The sequence below is a fragment of the Salmo salar genome, chromosome ssa22 (assembly GCF_905237065.1).
Source record: "Salmo salar chromosome ssa22, Ssal_v3.1, whole genome shotgun sequence".
In the NCBI taxonomy this organism is placed as follows: domain Eukaryota; kingdom Metazoa; phylum Chordata; class Actinopteri; order Salmoniformes; family Salmonidae; genus Salmo; species Salmo salar.
The window spans coordinates 10,326,973-10,345,645 of NC_059463.1; the positions used below are offsets into that span (position 1 = coordinate 10,326,973).

General features: G+C 44.7%; 1 protein-coding gene across 1 annotated transcript; it reads right to left on the bottom strand.

Annotated features, from left to right (window-relative positions):
• Positions 1-324: 324 nt before the first annotated feature.
• LOC106582748 (importin-9) lies at positions 325-18,148 on the bottom strand. Its single transcript, XM_014166136.1, has 22 exons — positions 17,704-18,148; positions 16,151-16,212; positions 15,958-16,044; positions 15,608-15,809; positions 15,207-15,502; positions 14,961-15,061; positions 14,705-14,763; positions 14,390-14,541; positions 14,204-14,302; positions 13,868-13,974; positions 13,418-13,557; positions 11,742-11,904; positions 11,018-11,244; positions 10,719-10,867; positions 5,251-5,379; positions 4,861-5,136; positions 4,456-4,622; positions 4,100-4,233; positions 3,696-3,815; positions 1,911-2,018; positions 1,698-1,774; positions 325-1,496 (listed from the first exon to the last, which is right to left on the bottom strand). The coding sequence occupies exons 1-22, from the start codon at positions 17,864-17,866 to the stop codon at positions 1,386-1,388; spliced, it is 3,129 nt and encodes a 1,042-aa protein (XP_014021611.1). The 5' UTR covers positions 17,867-18,148; the 3' UTR covers positions 325-1,385.
• Between the last annotated feature and the right edge of the window lie 525 nt (positions 18,149-18,673).

An 18,673-nucleotide genomic window follows, 5' to 3' on the forward strand; every position in this document is an offset into this window, starting at 1 on the left:
CCCTCTTGTTGCGTTTCAGCGACAGCTGAGCTAACTATTACTAATTTGAATACATACCACCTAAAAGCATACCACCTAAAAGTAAGTTATCCTAGGCCAGTAGTTTACAGAACAAACATCAGTATTTCCAGTACAATGGTTGTTTTATATCCAATCCTCAAAATGGTGTTCTTCCAATTCATTCAGGTGTCACATTTTTCAATTATTGATGCAAATTATTAATAAATGCAATCACAAAAAAACAACAAAAATAGTAATAACTGTCCTGCATTTGCCCTTCTCTTTCACAAATGCCCACATTTACAAACAGGGTCAACTAAGAACTGATACAAATTATATTTATACATTTTTGTGTATGCCAGCTTTGCATTCATCTTAAATCACATTTCAGAAGAGGCATTCACTGAGAGACTGCCAACACTTAAGACAACATCATTTTGTGGAAGAAACACACCAAATTCTTCTGGTAAGAGATTACAAAGTGTCAAACACTTCAAGGCCCTAAGTGAAAGGTCAAACAAACTAACAACTATGACAAACATTTGGATTTGGTAACATACAGACTATGTACTCACATTTTCACTACCTGGGAAAGTGACCAAATAACAATGGAAACTTAAAATGGTGTCCTGTTGGGACTTTTATTTAGACTTTCATCCCAACTTGCTGTGGGTACAATGAAATTACATGACTTTGAGTCACCATGGCAACAGTGTGAATCCCTCATAGCCACCCAGACCGGAAGTCCTCAAGGTTTTCTTCCCAATCAGAAGTCAATAAGGCCGCCAATGTTTCTTTGTCTCAAAGATGTTTATCTTTGTCTTTCCGTCATCATGAAGTTTCTTTTGCCTCTTGGAAGGTTACATTATTTTTATTTTTATTTTTTTTACAGACGCACAAAAATAAGTGGGTTGAGTTACAAATGGGACACAGTAAAGACAGAGTTCATATATATCATAGTTGCCCTGCCTGCTTCACCCATTGTAAAACATCAACCCCTCTCACATCCCAACGTCCCCGACCAGTCCAATAGGGCAGAGGAGCGAGGAGACACTAAACGAGGTCACTCTACAACTGTCTCCCAGTCCTCTCTCAGAAACAAACCTGGGTGTCCCTCACTCCCCTAAATCTAACCTCAACCTTCACAAATCTGCAGTCTTTTCCTGGCCATCCTTTCAGTGAGAAGACTCTCATGGGTAAGTGCAAGTCTGTCTCTTCTCCCCCGTCCGTCCATGTTCCTCTGTTGGAGATAAAGCATCAACAACCACCTGGCCAATCAGAGCCTTTCCCCCACTCAGGGGTTGGTAATTAGTTAGTGAGCGAGAGGGATTGGACGAGAGAGTTATGGTCGGGTTGATGTAGGGAAGGGGATGATGGGGCCAGGTTTAGATGCTGATAGACTGCAGGACTCTCCTCTCAGCATCGTTGAGGTGGCCAGAGAACATGCTGTAGCACGGAGACTGGGCAAACTGGGTCAGGAAATCTGTCAGGTAGGCCTAAAAAAACACAAGAACGTTTATTTAAAAAGTGAAGGTAAGACATCAAAATACAACCCAAAACGTCACAGACCATTGAAATCTGTTCAATTTAACTTTATCAATCTCCTCAAGGACAAATAAAAAAAAAAGCACAACCACATTTGCTTTAACTAGTCATGTTTGTGTAAACTAAATCTAAAATGAACAGATAAGCATTACCTGGAGGTCTATCTGATATATGGGGTCCTTCAAGGCATCTGGATCCTCCTCATCATCCTCCTCATAGTAGTTTTCATCTGAAAGAAATGAAGAAAAAAACAACAATTTGATACCTGTGAAACATGGCAGATAGAGCTCCAAAACCAAAATATCTGCCTGCCTAGTGCACTGATTGACTAGACATCTGGAAGAGCCTGAGAGGGAAGTTCTCACCATATTTGTTGGAAGCGATGAGGTCAGAGAGAAGCTGCCCGGCCAACCCTTCACCCTCCTCCTCATTCTCCTCCTCTTCCTCTTCGTCCTCCCACATTCCTACTGAATCTGCAATAACAAAACACTTTGGGATTAGCTACAATGGGGCCCAATTGATTTCATAATACTAAAAAACAAAACATACAGTTATCAGACACCACCAAGGTCATACGATTAAGAGACAGGAGGGTATTTTCCAGCCAAATAAAGACATGAGTCTGACACAGCTTTCAAAACGGCATTCAACACTAGATAAGGGAATAAATACACCGAACAAAAATATATTCAAAACGCAACAATTTCAAAAAGATTTTACTGAGTAAGGAAATCAGTCAAATTAAATAAATTCCCATGGAATTCTGGGAATACAGATATTAATGTTGGTCATAGATAAGTAGGGGTGTGGATCAGAAAACCAGTCAGTATCTGGTGTGGCCACCATTTGCCTCATGCAGCGTGACATCTCCTTCACAGAGTTGATCAGGCTGTTGATTGTGGCCTGTGGAATGGTGTCCCACTGGTCTTCAATGGCTGTGCGGGAACTGGAACATGCTGTCGTACACGTTCGATACAGAGTTTGCCCAACATGTCTGGTGAATATGCATTTTTTGCTTTCAGGAATTGGTGTACAGATCCTTGCAACATGGGGCCGTGCATTATCATGCTGAAACATGAGGTGATGGCAGCGGATGAATGGTACGAAAATGGGCCTCAGGATCTTGTCACGGTATCTCTGCGCATTCAAATTGCCATCGATAAAATGCAATTGTGATCGTTGTCCGTAGCTTACGCCTGCCCATACCATAACCCAATGCCACCATGGGGCACTCTGTTCACAACGTTGACATCAGCAAACAGCTCGTCCACACGACGCCATACATGCCGTCTGTCATCTGCCCCGTACAGTTCAAAACCAGATTCATCAGTGAAGTGCACACTTCTCCAGCGTGCCAGTGGCCATCGAAGGTGAGCATTTCACCACTGAAGTCGGTCACAATGCCAAACTGCAGTCAGGTCAAGACCCTGGTGAAGACGATGAGCACGCAGATGAGCTTCCCAGAGACGATTTCTGACAGTTTGTGCAGAAATTCTTTGGTTGTGTAAACCCACAGTTTCATCTGTTGTCCAGGTGGCTGGTCTCAGACGATCCTGCAGATGAAGAAGCCTGATGTGGAGGTCCTGGGCTGGCGTGGTTACACGTGGTCTGCGGTTGTGAGGCCAGTTGGACGTACTGGCAAATTCCCCAAAACAACATTGGAGGCGTCTCTAAAAAGGTAGAGAAATTAACATTCAATTCTCTGGCAACAGCTCTGGCAGACATTCCTGCAGTCAGCATGCCAATTGCACGCTCCCTCAAAACCTGAGAGATCTGTGGCATTGTGTGACAAAACGGCACATTTTTCCCCACAGCACAAGGTGCACCTGCGTAATGATCATGCCGTTTAAATCAGCTTCTTGATGTGCCACAACTGTCAGGTGGATGGATTACCTTGGCAAATGAGAAATGCTCCCTAACAGGGATGTAAACAAATTTGTGCACAACATTTGAGAGAAATACGCTTTTTGTGCGTATGGAACATTTCTGGGATCTTTTATTTCAGCTCATGAAACATGGGACCAACACTTTATATGTTACGTTTATATTTCTGTTCAGTGTAAATCCTTTTGTAATTTGTCTGAACTATCCCCTCAAGGCCAAAGAGAGAAATTGACATGCGTGGCTGTTACATAGCTGTAGTGGATCACCTGGACTCCAGTCTGCTGCAGCAGCTCTGGTTGCATTGGCCTCCACCACTGATGACAGCTCATTGACAATCAACTTGAAGACCTTCACTAGCAATGGAACGTTGGTCCACTTCTCTGGATCTGGAGAAAGTGAGACCGAGACCTTATAGCAACACTAAGACGTGCATACCATCAAAGTGTAGACCACCAACAAAAACATTAACAATGAAGCAAATACATTCCTTATCATACACTAGGCCAGAGAATGGGGGAAGAGGGTGCTTATATGGATCATTCATTCATTCATAAAGGCAACGCAATTTTCTTGGGCAAATGTAAAGCATTTTTTTGTTTATTCTCTTATATTTCAACAAAATGCTTAGATAAACAGCTGATGACAAAGAGGATATCTGTATTGGTCTTACTCTTGGCAGATTTAGAGCGTGTGCGGATGCCCTCGTCAGGGCCGAAGAGCTCCTCACCCTTGACAACGATGTCCTGGAGACGCTTGTCGTTTGTGTTGAGGCCGTGCTGCAGAAGCTTACAGAGGGCTACCGTACTAAACAGGGACGACACAGGAGAAGGGGAAACACAAACGTCATTAAACAAAATAATGAATAGATTCTTAGCGCTTAACGGTTCAAATCCCTAGTAATAAAGGTGGAAAGGGGAGTACAGAGAGGAACACACATTTGCTTCAACGGGTGGACAACAGTCATATTGTACTTTATCATCTATCTTGGGGAGAGTGGATGCTCCAGGGTCGACTCTAAGCCCTCACCTGACTTTGCCCTCATACTGTCCGTAGAAGAGGTGCTGTCGGCTCATCCACTCGGCCATGACAAACTCCAGGGCCGGTTTCCCTGTGGGGCCCGGCAGACTGCACAGGAACTCCAACAAAGGCTCCAGCTGAGAGTGGACCAGGTGGGCAAACACCATGATCAGAGACTGAGCAGAGGAGGAGAGAGATGATCAGAGAAGTCAGATGTTAGCAGGGTCTATATGGGTGGCAAAAGAGCAATCATTGAATAACCATGATGCAAGGCGCTCTACAACAGATAAAAATCAATTGAATACTGGAAGCTTGACATGTTGACACCTCAACATCCCAGAAACCACTGAATCCCACCGATGGATTTAGAGGGGTCAGTTCCAGAGAGTGAAAGACGGAGGGGTTTCGTTCTACCTGCATGACGCTGAGTGTCTCGGCCTGCTGCATCTTGCTGAGGATGGCTCTGAGGATCTGGTCTAGTTGCTCTCCCAGCTCGGTGCTGGCGCGGGCGATCAGCGTAGACACCAGGCGGCCCACGAAGGCAGCAGTGAACTCTGATGTCCTAGGGTCAAGTAGCTGGCTGACCACCTGTATTACGTACCACAGACCACTGTGGCCCTCCGTGTCCCTCCACTGGCCCACCTGCTCCAGGGCCACCGACACATACGCCCGCAGACACTCACCACCGTTCTGAAGAGGATGGGGTTTGAGTTCATTTCCATGAATTGATATATACAGGAGAGAAATAAAATATAAATGGGATTAACATCTTTGGGCCCTTCCTCAGTCTGTGTGTGTGTGTACCTGCATGGTGGTGTTGTCATCTGTGCGGAGGGTACACTGGGCCACCACAGGGAAGGCTTGGCAGACCAGCATCTCAGAGAGCGGGGGTTTGGTGTATCTGACCACTGTGGTCAAGATGTCTATGGCTGTCTGTCAGGGAGGATGGGGCGGGAAGCACAGGAGACAACTGTCAATATATGACTGACTGGGACCCTAAAAGTTGATAGTCAATAATAGGGATGTAACGATTCGCAATAAATCAGACCCCAAATCAAAAGGTTTAAAGATACAAGTGTACTGGTCCATTGCCTGGCTACCCAGACTTCTTGCTCCAGCCAAATGCTACGCCATGCCACAGACATTAGTATTCTCTCTGCAATGAGTATGAATCAGAGTACCACCCCAACCAGTCACTCAATGCAAACACATTCGGGTCGTCTGATTGGTCCAGAAACCGATGGGTTGGGCCAGAGTCCGAACATACATAAGTAAAGCGGCGGTTAGAAAATGTGATCATCTGATTGGATATTCTCTAACCAATCGCTGAGGACTTTGTCTTGTACAACGCCCCTTGTCACCAGAAACTACTTCAATGATGGCAGTCTCAGACTATGTATGTAGCGAACGACAGGCTAAATTGTGTGAGTCGTCAGGCTCAGTTGGTCCGTGGACAACAAACTGATCCAAAAGGTAGCATATCGGTCAGAAAATCAATTCAAAAACTTAACCCCCCAAAAAATTGGCCGGAACACCACTATTATTATTTTTTTTTTTAAACTTTCTTTCTACCTTCTGAAAATACCTTCAGTGTCCAACTACATGTAACGGTGTTGATAGTCATTGAGCTACTAGTCATTTTGGATGCCCAACAACCCCAGGCAATATCAGCAGCCTAGTCACACTGCGCACTCTGTCCAGCTTCGTGCACTGATCAAGGCAAGATAGGCGGCCTGTTCCTGGTCTTGCACATCTGCGCGGTCTTGCACCTTCAGCAATCAAAAGCTAAAACGGCTTGCACGATATTAGGCTTTATTAGTTGAGAGACAACCTATGTCATTTTCTAGGTTATTGTCGTCATCTACGTTGAAAATTGTGTTTTACCGGAATAAAAGTAAAAAGCTACCTGAGACAACACATCTGGCTATACCTGCTGAAAAGGACTTACAATATATTTTACTTTAAAATTGTTCAGGAGTTTTGCTTTAAACTCATTTAAAATTGTTTCGTTTTGCTTTAAAACAATCAAATGTATAAGGCAATTTTTAGATATACAGGGTAACGTTAACAATTTCATAGCAAGGACAGCAATCACTTTTGCAAGGCGCACTGCATGGCTGAAGCAAAAAGAGATCCCTCGAAAAAACTTCCAAACAGTCAAAACCATTTGATTTTGTGCTATAGATTAGCTAATTTGTAAACGATAAATACGTGACTATTAATCTGCAAAAATGACAAGTTCATTAGAGGGTAATGGTGATTTCAGAAACAGGTAATGACAACAACAAAACTGGCTACTTTGCCCCCCCACCACAAATCTCATCGTGGTAGTGAGGTGGTAGATGACTCCATTATGGCTCATCTCAGGCTCAGCCCAGGTGCCTATATAATACATACCCCATAGACATACACTGAGTATACCAAACATTAAGAACACCTGCTCTTTCCATGACAGAGTGACAAATGTGAATGCTATGATCCCTTATTGATGTCACTTGTTAAATCCACTACAAAATCAGTACAGGAGGAGGAGACAGGTTAAATAAGTATTTTTAAGCCTCGAGTCAATTGAGACATCGATTGTGTATGTGTGCCATTCAGAGGATGAATGTGCAACACAAAAAATATAAGTGCTTTGAATGGGGTATGGTAGTAGGTGCCAGGCGCACTGGTTTGTGTTAGGAACTGCAACACTGCTGGGCTTTTCCTTGCTTTACATAAATATTCAGACCTTTTAGTCAGTACTTTGTTGAAGCACCTTTGGCAGTGAACATAGCCTCAAGTCTTTTTGGGTATGACATTACAAGCTTGGCACACCTGTATTTGGGGAGTTTCTCCCAAACTTCTCTGCGGATACTCTCAAGCTCTGTCAGGTTGGATGGGGAGTGTTGCTGCACAGCTATTTTCAGGTCTCTCCAGAGATGTTCGATTGGGTTCAAGTCTGGGCTCTGGCTGGGCCACTCAAGGACATTTCGATTCTTGTCCCCATGCCACTCCTGTGTTGTCTTGGCTGTGTGCTTAGGGTCATTGTCCTGTTGGAAGGTGAACCTTTTCCCCAGTTTGAGGTCATGAGCGCTCTGGAGCAGGTTTTCATAAAGGTACCATTCATCTTTCCCTCGATCCTGACTATTCTCCCAGTCCCTGCCACCGAAAAACATCCCCCCCATCCCGCCCCCACCATGTTTCATCGAAAGTATGGTGCCAGGTTTCCTCCAGACGCGAGTTCAAATTTGGTTACAACAGACCAGAGAATTTTGTTTCTCATGGTCTGACAATCCTTTAGGTGCTCTTTGGCAAACTCAAAGCGGGCTGTCATGTGCCTTTTGCTGAGGAGTGGCTTCCATCTGGCCACTACCATAAAGGCCTGATTGGTGGACTGCTGCAGAGATGGCTGTCCTTCTGGAAGATTCTCCCATTTTCACTAGAGCTCTGTCAGAGTGACCATCGGGTTCTTGGTCACCTCCCTGACCAAGGCCCTTCTCTCCCAACTGCTCAGTTTGGCGGGTGGGCAACTCTAGGAAGAGTTTTGGTGGTTCCAAACTTCTTCCATTTAAGAATGATGAAGGCCACTGTGTTCTTGTGGGCCTTCAATGCTGCCGAAATGTTTTGGTACCCTTCCCCAGATCTGTGCCTCGACACAATCCTGTCTCGGAGCTCTACGGACAATTCCTTCGACCTCATGGCTTAGTTTTTGCTCTGACATGCACTGTCAACTGAGGGACCATGTATAGACAGATGTGTGCCTTTCCAAATCATGTCCAATCAATTGAATTTACCACAGCTGGACTCCAATCAAGTTGCACAAACATCTCAAGGATGATCAATGGAAACAGGATGCACCAGAGCTCAATTTCGAGTCTCATAGCCAGGGGTCTGAATACTTATGTAAATAAGGTATTTCTGTTTTCCCTTAGACATTTTGGGTTATTGTGTGTAGATTGTTAAGGACTTTTTTAAATTTAATACATTTTAAAATAAGGCTGTAACAAAATGTGAAAAAGGTCAAGGGGTCAATACTTTCAGAAGACACTGACACACACACTACCAGTGAAAAGTTGACACCTACTCATTCAAGGGTTCTTCTTTATTTGTACTATTTTCTACATTGTAGAATAATAGTGAAGCCATCAAAACTATGAAATAACACATATGGAATCATGTAGTAACCAAAAAGTGTTAAATCAAAACATTCTACATTTCAGATTTGTCAAAGTAGCCACCCTTTGCCTTGATGACAGCTTTCCATTGTCTCAACCAGCTTCACCTGGAATGCTTTTCCAACAGTCATGAAGGAGTTCCCTCATATGGTGAGCACATGTTAGCTGCTTTTCCTTCAGTCTGTGGTCCAACTCATCCCAAACCATCTCATTTGGGTGACTGTGGCGGCCAGGTCATCTGATGAAGCACTCCATCACTCTCCTTAGTCAAGTAGCCCTTACACAGCCTGGAGGTGTGTTGGGTCATTGTCCTGCTGAAAAACAAATGATAGTCCCGCTAAACCCAAACCAGATGGGATGGCGTATCGCTGCAGAATGCTGTGGTAGCCATGCTGGTTAAGTGTGCCTTGAATTCTAAATAAATCACTGACAGTGTCACCAGCAAAGCACCATCAAACCTCTTCCATGCTTCATGGTGGGAACCACACATGCGGAGATCAGCCATTCACCTACTCTGCGTCTCACAAAGACACGGCAGTTGGAAACAAAAATCTACAATTTGGACTCAGACCAAAAGGACAGATTTCCACCGGTCTAATGTTCATTGCTTGTGTTTCTTGGCTCAAGCAAATCTCTTCCTCTTATTGGTGTCCTTTAGTAGTGGTTTCTTTGCAGCAATTCGACCATGAAGGCCTGATTCACTCAGTCTCCTCTGAACAGTTGATGTTGAGATGTGTCTGTTACTTGAAGCATTTATTTGGGCTGCAATTTCTGGAGGCTCCTAACTCTAATGAATTTATCAGCAGCAGAGGTAACTCTGGCTCTTCCTTTCCTGTGGTGGTCCTCATGAGAGCCAGTTTCATGATAGCGCTTGATGGTTTTTGCGACTGCACTTGAAGCAACTTTCAAAATTCTTGACATTCTCCAGATTGACTGACCTTCATGTCTTAATGTAATGGACTGTCATTTCTCTCTGCTTATTTGAGCTGTTCTTGCCATAATATGGACTTGGTATTTTACCAAATAGGGCTGTCTTCTGTATACCACCCCTACCGTGTCACCACACAACTGACTGGCACAAACACATTAAGAAGGAAAGAAATTACACAAATTAACTTTTAACAAGGCACACCTGTTAATTGAAATGCTTTCCAGGTGACTACCTTATGAAGCTGGTTGAGAGAATGCCAAGAGTGTGCAAAGCTGTCATCAAGGCAAAGGGTTGCTACTTCGAAGAATCTCAAATACATTTTGATTTGTTTAACACTTTTTGGGTTACTACATATGTGTTATTTCATAGTGGTGATGTCTTAGCGATTGTTCTAAAATGTTGAAAATAGTAGAAATAAAGAAGAACCCTTGAATGAGTAGGTGTCCAAACTTTTGACTGGCACACACACACACACACACACACACACACACACACCTCGTCCTAATATTTATATATTTCTTAATTCCATTCTTTTACTCATAGGTGTGTGTATTGTTTGATATTACTGCACTGTCGGAGCTAGGAACAAGCATTTCACTACACCCACAGTAACATCCGCTAAATAGGTGTATGCGACCAATAAAATTTGATTTAATATAAGTTTCAAATGAAGGCAAACAGATCGTCATCGGTAGCACCATAGACTCCACTGATCAGCCAAAACAAGCTCAATAACTCAATGCGTGGACACACTCCTATTGAATATGCATTCACCTGGATAGTGAGTAGGCTTATGCAATCTTAAACTTACCCAGTTCATCAAATACAACGATTACCGTTATGCAGTTAGATTGGTAAAACCAAAGTGAAATATATTTTTGGATTTAAAAAGGCTGTCTCTGGGAAATGTTGTCACACAAAATGTCACATCTAATAATAGTGAATATCGGCCTTCCTTGACCCCCAAAAATTGGTATCGGCCCTAGAAAATCCATATCAGTTGTTCTCTTAGGAGTGCCAAGCAGAGATGCATCGGGCCCCATTTTTACAGTCTTTTGTATGACTTAGCCAGGGATCGTACTCCCAACCTTCCAATCTCAGAGCGGACACTAACCACAAGGCTACGGAGTTGGTCTGACGCATAATGCTGATGTAAAGTAAGGACTTCCACAAAGTGGACTTACTGCACACAGGCCGAAGGGGATCTTGTCAGGGGGGGCCTGCATAATGCTGACCAGGGTGGGGATGAGGCGCATCTGCATTGGTCCCTGGCAAGCCTCGATTTGGGCCAGCTCCTTAAAGATGTCCTGGGCCAGAGACGCCACCACTGAGTCTGGGGAGAGGACAGGAGAGTTAGATATGGTGGCCCAAGTTTTCATTCGAAAGGTTGGGATAGATGTAAGCCATATGGTAATACCGCAATCTGTCTATCGGACTCAACTATGAACTAAATGAGTGCCAACTGCCAAGGTTAGTTACCTACCGTTACTATACTTGAGGAAGATGGCGATGGTGAGGGGGCAGATCTTGTTCTCTGCGCTGGTGGTGAAGGCTGGGTCCACGGTGGAGACGATACACAGGGTCTCCATGACCAGGGTGAGAACCTCAGAGCTGAACTGGGCTGCCAGCTGCACCAGCCCGTCCACAACAGCAGGCAGGAACGGCTGCAGCATGTGGGTACTCTCTGACTGCTTCAGCTGGTCACAGTACCTGAGGAGAGCACAAATACATTTACCACCCCGGTACCAACACACTTACTGTGATGGTGTTGTGATGGGTGACTAGTTGGGCTAGTTGGGTGACAAACGAGAGGCACTTATGCATCCATCTATGCCATCACTGCTTTTACCTGGTCTAGCTTATTGTTATTATGACTGGAGGGAGAGAAAAAAATAATATATATATATATATATATATAGCGTGCTCTATACAGCATGTCAGAAATATAGAGGTTTAAGCTGTCTTAAACTCCACTCAAAAACAATACTTTGGTATTTTTTCCCCATTAGTCCACTATTGATACAGTCACTGGCCACATCATCGTGATGCAAGTGACACTACTTCACTAGTCCAATATCTTGAAAACTTAACATGGAAAACATTTTGGGAATGTATCAATAGCGGAATGAAAAATATATATATATATATATTTTTTTTTTATATTATCGTTTTGATGGATTTTCCCTTTAAGTGTTGATCTCACTTACCCCCAGATGGCACGTACAGCTGAGATGCGGACCGAGGGGGGTTGGCTGTCGTGCAGGCCGCTGACGGTGACCTGGAGGAACTGCTGGATGAGCTCAGGGGTCATGGCTGCTGTGAAGCGGCTGGCTGCCCAAAGGGCACGGCCCAGCAGGAATGGAGAGGCCGCTGGGAGGGACGAGTTAAGGGACAGGTGGTTATTATGTAGCTACATTTTAATTTTAGTCATTTAGCTCTTATCCAGAGCGACTTACAGTTAGCTAGGTAGGCACATACTGTACTGTGAGCCACGTTCAAACTCAAGAGTCCACGGCGACAGTGTACACAGGTTATAGTTTCTCCCTTACACTTCATTGATATCTTGATCACTGTCAGAGAAGAACATGCAGTGCCTTCCCGAAAATACTCAGACCCCTTGACTTTTTCCACAATGTTACATTACAGGCTTATACAATTTTTTAAAACATTTTTTGAATCCTCGGCCATCTACACACAGTACCCCATAATGACAAAGCACAACAGGTTTAGAAAATTTAGAAAAATTAAGAAAAAAACCCAGAAATACCTTATTTAAGTATTCAGACCCTTTGCGATGAGACTCGAAATTCACCTCAGGTGCGTCCTGTTTCCTTTGACTATCCTTGAGATGTTTCTACAACTTGGAGTCCACCAGTGGTAAATTCAATTGATCGGATATGATTTGGAAAGGCACACAAGGTCCCACAGTTGAAACTGCATGCCAGAGCAAAAACCAAGCCATGAGGTCAAAGAAATTGTCCGTAGAGACAGGATCGTGTTGAGGCACAGATCTGGGGAAGGGTACCAAAATATTTCTGCAGCATTGAAGGCCCACAAGAACACAGTGGCCTCAATCATTCTTAAATGGAAGAAGTTTGGAACCACCAAGACTCTTCCTAGAGCTGGCCGCCCAGCCAAACTGAGCAATCAGGGGAGAAGGGCCTTGGTCCGGGAGGTGACCAAGAACCCAATGCTCACTCTGACAGAGCTTTAGAGTTCCTTTGTGGAGATGGGAGAACCTTCCAGAAGATCGAGGTAAAGATGAATGGAGCAAAGTACAGAGAGATCCTTGATGAAAACCTGCTGCAGAGCACTCAGGACCCCAGACTCGGGCGAAGGTTCACCTTCCAACAGGACAACAAAGCACACAGCCAAGATAATGCAGGAGTGGCTTTGGGACAAGTCTCTGAATGTCCTTGAGTGGCCCAGCCAGAGCCTGGACTTGAACCCGATCGAACATCTCTGGACAGCCCTGAAAATAGCTGTGCAGCAACGCTCCCCATCCAACCTGACAGAGCTTGAGAAGAATTGGACAAACTCCCCAAATACATATGTGCCAATCTTGTAGCGTCATACCCAAGAAGACTCGATGCTGTAATCGCTGCCAAAGGTGCTTCAAAGTACTGAGTAAAGGGTCTGATTACCTATGTAAAATGTGATATTTAAGTTATTTATTTTTAATAAATGAGCAAAAATTGATAACCTGTTTTTGCTTTGTCATTATGGGGTATTGTATGTAGATGAATGAGGGGAAAAAAAAACTAAACCAATTTTAGAATCTAACAAAATGTTGAAAAAGTAAAGGGGTCTGAAAACTTCCCGAAGGCACTGTAACCAAACACTGCTGCCCAGGAGCTGAGCAAGAGATCCCAGACTGACTAACCTGTGAGGTTGAGATCAGCTAGGATGACGTTAGCCAGGAAGCCGTGCATATCAAACTGAACACGGCCATTCTTCACGTTCTCTGTGATGATTGTCTTCACTGAGCCCAGAGCTAACAAACACGCCTCATGGACCTTCCACCTGCAGGACAGGATAACACAGGGGTGAGGAGAGAGCAGACCTAGAGTCTGACTGTATGGTGATTGTTTAGCTATGGTGTGTATCTCAATAGTCAAGTGGTCTCCTCCTTGTCTCCTTTCCTCAGTCTGCACTGACATAAAAATACCTGGACAGATGAAAGCAAATTCCTGAAAGGCATCCATTTCGCTTTCACCTAGCCTGTGTTTTCAGGTCAGTGCATGGGACAAACAGGAGACAAGAAGAGGAAGCCACTAATGACTGAGAGACAACCGCTGTCTTTCGTCATGAAGCCGGTGCGTGTGGTCCTCACCAGTGTTCGTTGCCACTGTTCCTAGCCTGCTCTGCTTCCTGCAGGTGTCTTGTCGCTGCCGCCGCCAACGCTTCCGCACTCTCGTTCTGGAACTCTGTCGCCACAGCCTGTTGGAAGAGGAGGACGGTTGAAAAAAAAAAAAAAAAAGTATTGTGACGTCTCCAAGAAGGTCACATTGACCAGATCCTACACATGGAATGGTAGCCGTCTGCGTGTGGGAGTATTCTTTCATGAGGGGTTAAAACATAGAGCCACAGACAGGAGTGCACCCTATGGGGAATACGGTATCATTTCAGATTTGCCCCAAACTGTTAGTGTCCCACGTGAAGTTCTCACCAGCAGCAGGTCCTGGGCTGAGATCCTGACGGAGTAGGAGAAGGTGTCGTCATCCTCGTCCTCCACAAACTGCTGGGGGTTGGCCGTCCACACCTTGATCTACGGCGAAATTACAACGGATGAAGAACACATACACGATACCAATTCTCTTAAAAATGTCACACACACGGGCGAGGTTGTTTGTACCTGATCCTCAGTGATCTGCATGTAGACAATGATGTAGTAGATCAGCTCAGGCAGAGCCCTCTTCACTGTGCTCTTGAACTTGCTGTTCTCCAACAACGTGTGGATGAACTCAAAGATACTAAACACCAGGTTCTCAAAGCCCAGAACCTCACCTGGGAGAAAAACGCACACAAATAAATACCTCGAATATCAACCAAGACGACTTATGTCTAGATCAGCCCGTGTCACATAGATTGATTTCATTTATTCGACAATGGAGAAAAAAAAGTACATATACAGCCAGTAAAGATATGAATAGGATAAGGACGTACTCACCGTCAGAGTCAATGGGGTCGTCTACCTCCTCTGTGTAGTTGACTTCTGTTCTGACATAAGTGCACACACGGTTAAGGAAACCCCCATTCTCGGGACATCGACCATTCTCTACAGCTAGGTGGGCTCGCTAGCTACCATTTAAAAAAAGGGCAGAGTGGAGCCCAGAGCTCATTATTTACAGATGTGAACCAAAGGGAACGAAGACAACGAGCTACAATAAGATGAAAGAGCAGAGGACATGCATTGTGAAGGATATAAAGCAGCGCTCTCTGTCAGGGTGTTCCAGACGATGGGCAGGATCTGCTGCATGGACAAAACCATGGGTTTGGGGAAGTTCTTTACTAGAGCAGTCACAGCCTGGGGAGGAGGTAAAAAGGTGGAGAGAAGGATGGATCAGGATTAGGACAACTGATAAGATTTGGCCTCCGGATCCCAAAACTACAACAACATCTGGCTGTATAAATCCATGGGAGTATAAATCCTTCTGTGGTCATCTTCTCACCTTGAGGACCTCCATCTTGAGGCCACTGTCTGAGGAGGGCCCATCAGGCATCTGCAGGGCCTGAATGAATGCCTCAGTGAACTGCTGCACTACGGGGAAGATCAGGGCCTTGGCCGCACCCTTCTCCAGCTCCTCTATTGCACAGATAAGATAGGCACAGGTGGTGAAGATCTCCACGGCTCTGGAGCGGGTACGGATGCTGTAGATCTCCATCATGGTGAAGATCTTGTACATCTCAGGCAGAATTACTGGGGCCACCAGAGGCATCTGAGTATCTGTCACCTCACGGGTAAACTCTTTGAGAAAAGGCCAGAGGGATGAAGTGAACACACGGAGCAAATACAAATGGAGCACAAGAAGAGGAGGTCAATTTGGAATTGGGGGTGTGTGTGTGTCCTTACCTGTGAGGACCCTCATGGCCCCGTGCACGGCGCTGACGTCACCGCTGACCAACATGTCCATGAGAAGGGTGAAGAGCTGAGGCCAGGCTTCGGGCCAGTCCCAGTGGGCGATGGCCGACACAGCGTAGGCCACGCTGGACCGCACCTTACTGATGGCCTCCCTGAGGCCCTCGGGCAAAAGCTCCCTGATGGCTGCCTTGGCCTGGAGAGAGAGAGAGAGAGAGAAGGGGGGTAATTTAGGCATCATTAGCTGTTTATTAAATCCTCCTCAATGTTTTGAAATAGCTAGCCATTGACAATGATCCATTTCAACTAGGCGAGTTGAAAGAATGACATGGCACTCTGCTTACCCGGTCTGTGGTCTCTGGGGGCCTGAACTTCTCAGACAGGGAACACCAGTGGGTCTCCACATACTGCTTCAGGATGACTGAGGCCAACTGAACACATACAGTATAATGAATTAATTGAATGATAGATATAGCAGTGTGAAGGAGATGCTGAGTAGTCACACACCATATAACTACAATTTTTTTGCTAACTAACCTGACGAATGGCCAGAGCTCCCTGAGGATCCACAGTTAGCTCTGAAAGGTGGACTCCAAACTCTACAACACAAATTGAGCAACATCAACACAGTGGACAGATCATCCGGCATACAGACACTCTTGGAAGCACACTAGCCATGTCATGGGGGCCGGGGGGCATGCATGCATGGAACGCAGGGACAAAATGTCCAAAATGTTCATATGATTTGACTCATGACCAACTCATCGACAATTCTAAGCACCTTTGAACATTTACAGCAAGCACTGGAGAACTCTTCCAAAGGGTTTTACGCTCGTCAGTCGGACTCATCCCCTCTTCCCTGCGACATACCACCACTCTGTCCCCAGCTTTAACTGAGTGACATCAGAGTCCAGGAGACAATGTGTTCCATATATAGAGCAGCTCCCTCAGAGAGGCCTGCTGGGCCCATTCTTGCTGCTGTGACATTGCAGTGGATCCTGACAGACAGCCTGCACAATCAGCCTTTTTAGCTGTGTCAGAGAGGAACGCCACAGACAAAGGCACTGTACACACTGTCCCTATATTCACCCCCCACTCTATTTTGGATTAATGGCAAACTGGTTTAGGGTAACTACTGTACTATATAGCTAAATAAGCATATGGTAGCTATTCATTCAACACGCATAGGGTAGTAGGGAAAGGGCGTGTGCAGTATTGAGATGAAACACGAAACAATGTTTTTCCTGGGGGGGGGGGGGGGGTATTAAAACATGAGAAAAAAAAGCATAGTTGTCAAAACGACTGATGCCGTCAGTTTTCAAAGGCTGGAATCCGCAAGGCAGAATACTGAGGAATCATATTCGCGGGAAAACTTTCCAGATCGAATGGTTACAATAGCGACCCTAAAACGATTTCACAGCCTTGATAATCGATTCATCCTATCACCTGTCACCCTTCTAGAATTCCAAGTGGAAAGCTGGGCTCTGGGCTCGAAATAAGATCTCACGAATGTAAATGGCTAGCTAGCTATCAAGATTTACCTGCTGCTTATAGTTAGCCCACCTAGCTAACTATTAGTTGCACGTATTAGTTAACTTGCCATTTTAATTGCAGGCAGTTAAAATAGATTCTCCCTGGTTGAATTGATCCGCCATCATGTGTGTGGATGCTAGTTACAACACAGAGTGGAATCAAATTGCTGATAAATTAGCTAGCAATCAAGAATACTGGAGGCAGACACACACACTCTCTCTCTCTCACACACATACATATACATATACACACACACACACACACACACACACACACACACACACACACAGAGAGAGAGAGAGCTAACTAACTTGTTAGCCGCTAACTTATGTAGCTAGTTGGGAATAAGCTAACGATATTCATTTGCGCCACTTGCTAGCCAATTGGAGAGAACTGAACCTCTTAAATTGTTTTATCATAACAAGCCAACATGACAGTATTTTGTTTTTGTCTGCTATACAGTAGCTAGCATTTATCTTTCCGCACAGACCCATCATGTCATTTCACTCTCTTGACATCAGCTGGTCTAGCAATGCTAGAGTCCATGCTTAACTTACCCTCTGTCACTTCCAACACTTTTATTTGCTCCTCAGCGGCTGCTCGCACTTCTTGAACCGGGGACAGGATAGCCGTTAACGTATCAATCAGGGCTTCTTTAAGCCCTTGTTGAACCGGTCCGGCAGAGGCCGACCGAGGACCCGCCGCACTCATGCCTGCCATGTTTTCACCCGCAAAGCTTGGAAGCCTGGGCAGCCCGCTACAGCGGTCGTCACTAGTTAACACAGACACCAAGTCATCAACCCCGCATATTTCTACAATTGATCTTAAAATCAGATTTTTTTTAACATAACCACACTGCCTTATAACTACATTAACACCCCAAAGCTATTATTATTTTTTATGACATAGGCAATTTTGACTTTGTAATTGTGGCTGTGTCTATTGGAAACACGCTAGTCTTGATTTAAATGTAGGGTTAGGCATGATGTTACCAATGCGGTTAGGTTTAAAATAAGATTTTAATTAGATACATTTTAGAAAGGGGCGGTGTTTAGTCATAATTATGACATAGTGGCTGTGTTAACTAGTGACGACCAGTGGGCGGGACTTCGAAATAACTTTTTTTTTCTTCCAAGATGATGCTTGGGCTTGTGATTAGCTCCATCTTTTGGCTAGGATGTAATACAACCAACAGTAAAAAGTAAATCGGGTGTCCACTGCCTTCAAAATAATTGTTGTTCCCGAGGAACTTTGGTCTTAACTTGAGAAAGTCAACGTTAGGCAAAATAGCCAGACTGAGTATCATTAAGATTGTTGTATAATGAAGACACACTTACCCCCAGACACATGATGACCCAATAGTGACTATTGTGATTGTGCCATTTGTTTAGCTTTCACTCAATTGAACCTGCTTCTTTACACATCACAAGGGATGAATGTAAATAGTTTTAAATCCTCTGTCTACTTCATCTTAACAGAGGTGAATGTATTGTGTTGGATACCTGCCTAGCGCCTACTGGGCATTTG

What these genes read in the sequence shown, in the direction of transcription:
- LOC106582748 (XM_014166136.1), bottom strand. Translation starts at nt 17,866, where the DNA reads ATGGCAGGCATGAGTGCGGCGGGTCCTCGGTCGGCCTCTGCCGGACCG. An exon ending in AACAGTGGCAACGAACACTG is followed by an intron (nt 13,558 to 13,867) that starts GTGAGGACCACA and finishes CCTGTCCTGCAG; the next exon opens with GTGGAAGGTCCATGAGGCGT. An exon ending in AGCTGATCTCAACCTCACAG is followed by an intron (nt 11,905 to 13,417) that starts GTTAGTCAGTCT and finishes CGTCCCTCCCAG; the next exon opens with CGGCCTCTCCATTCCTGCTG.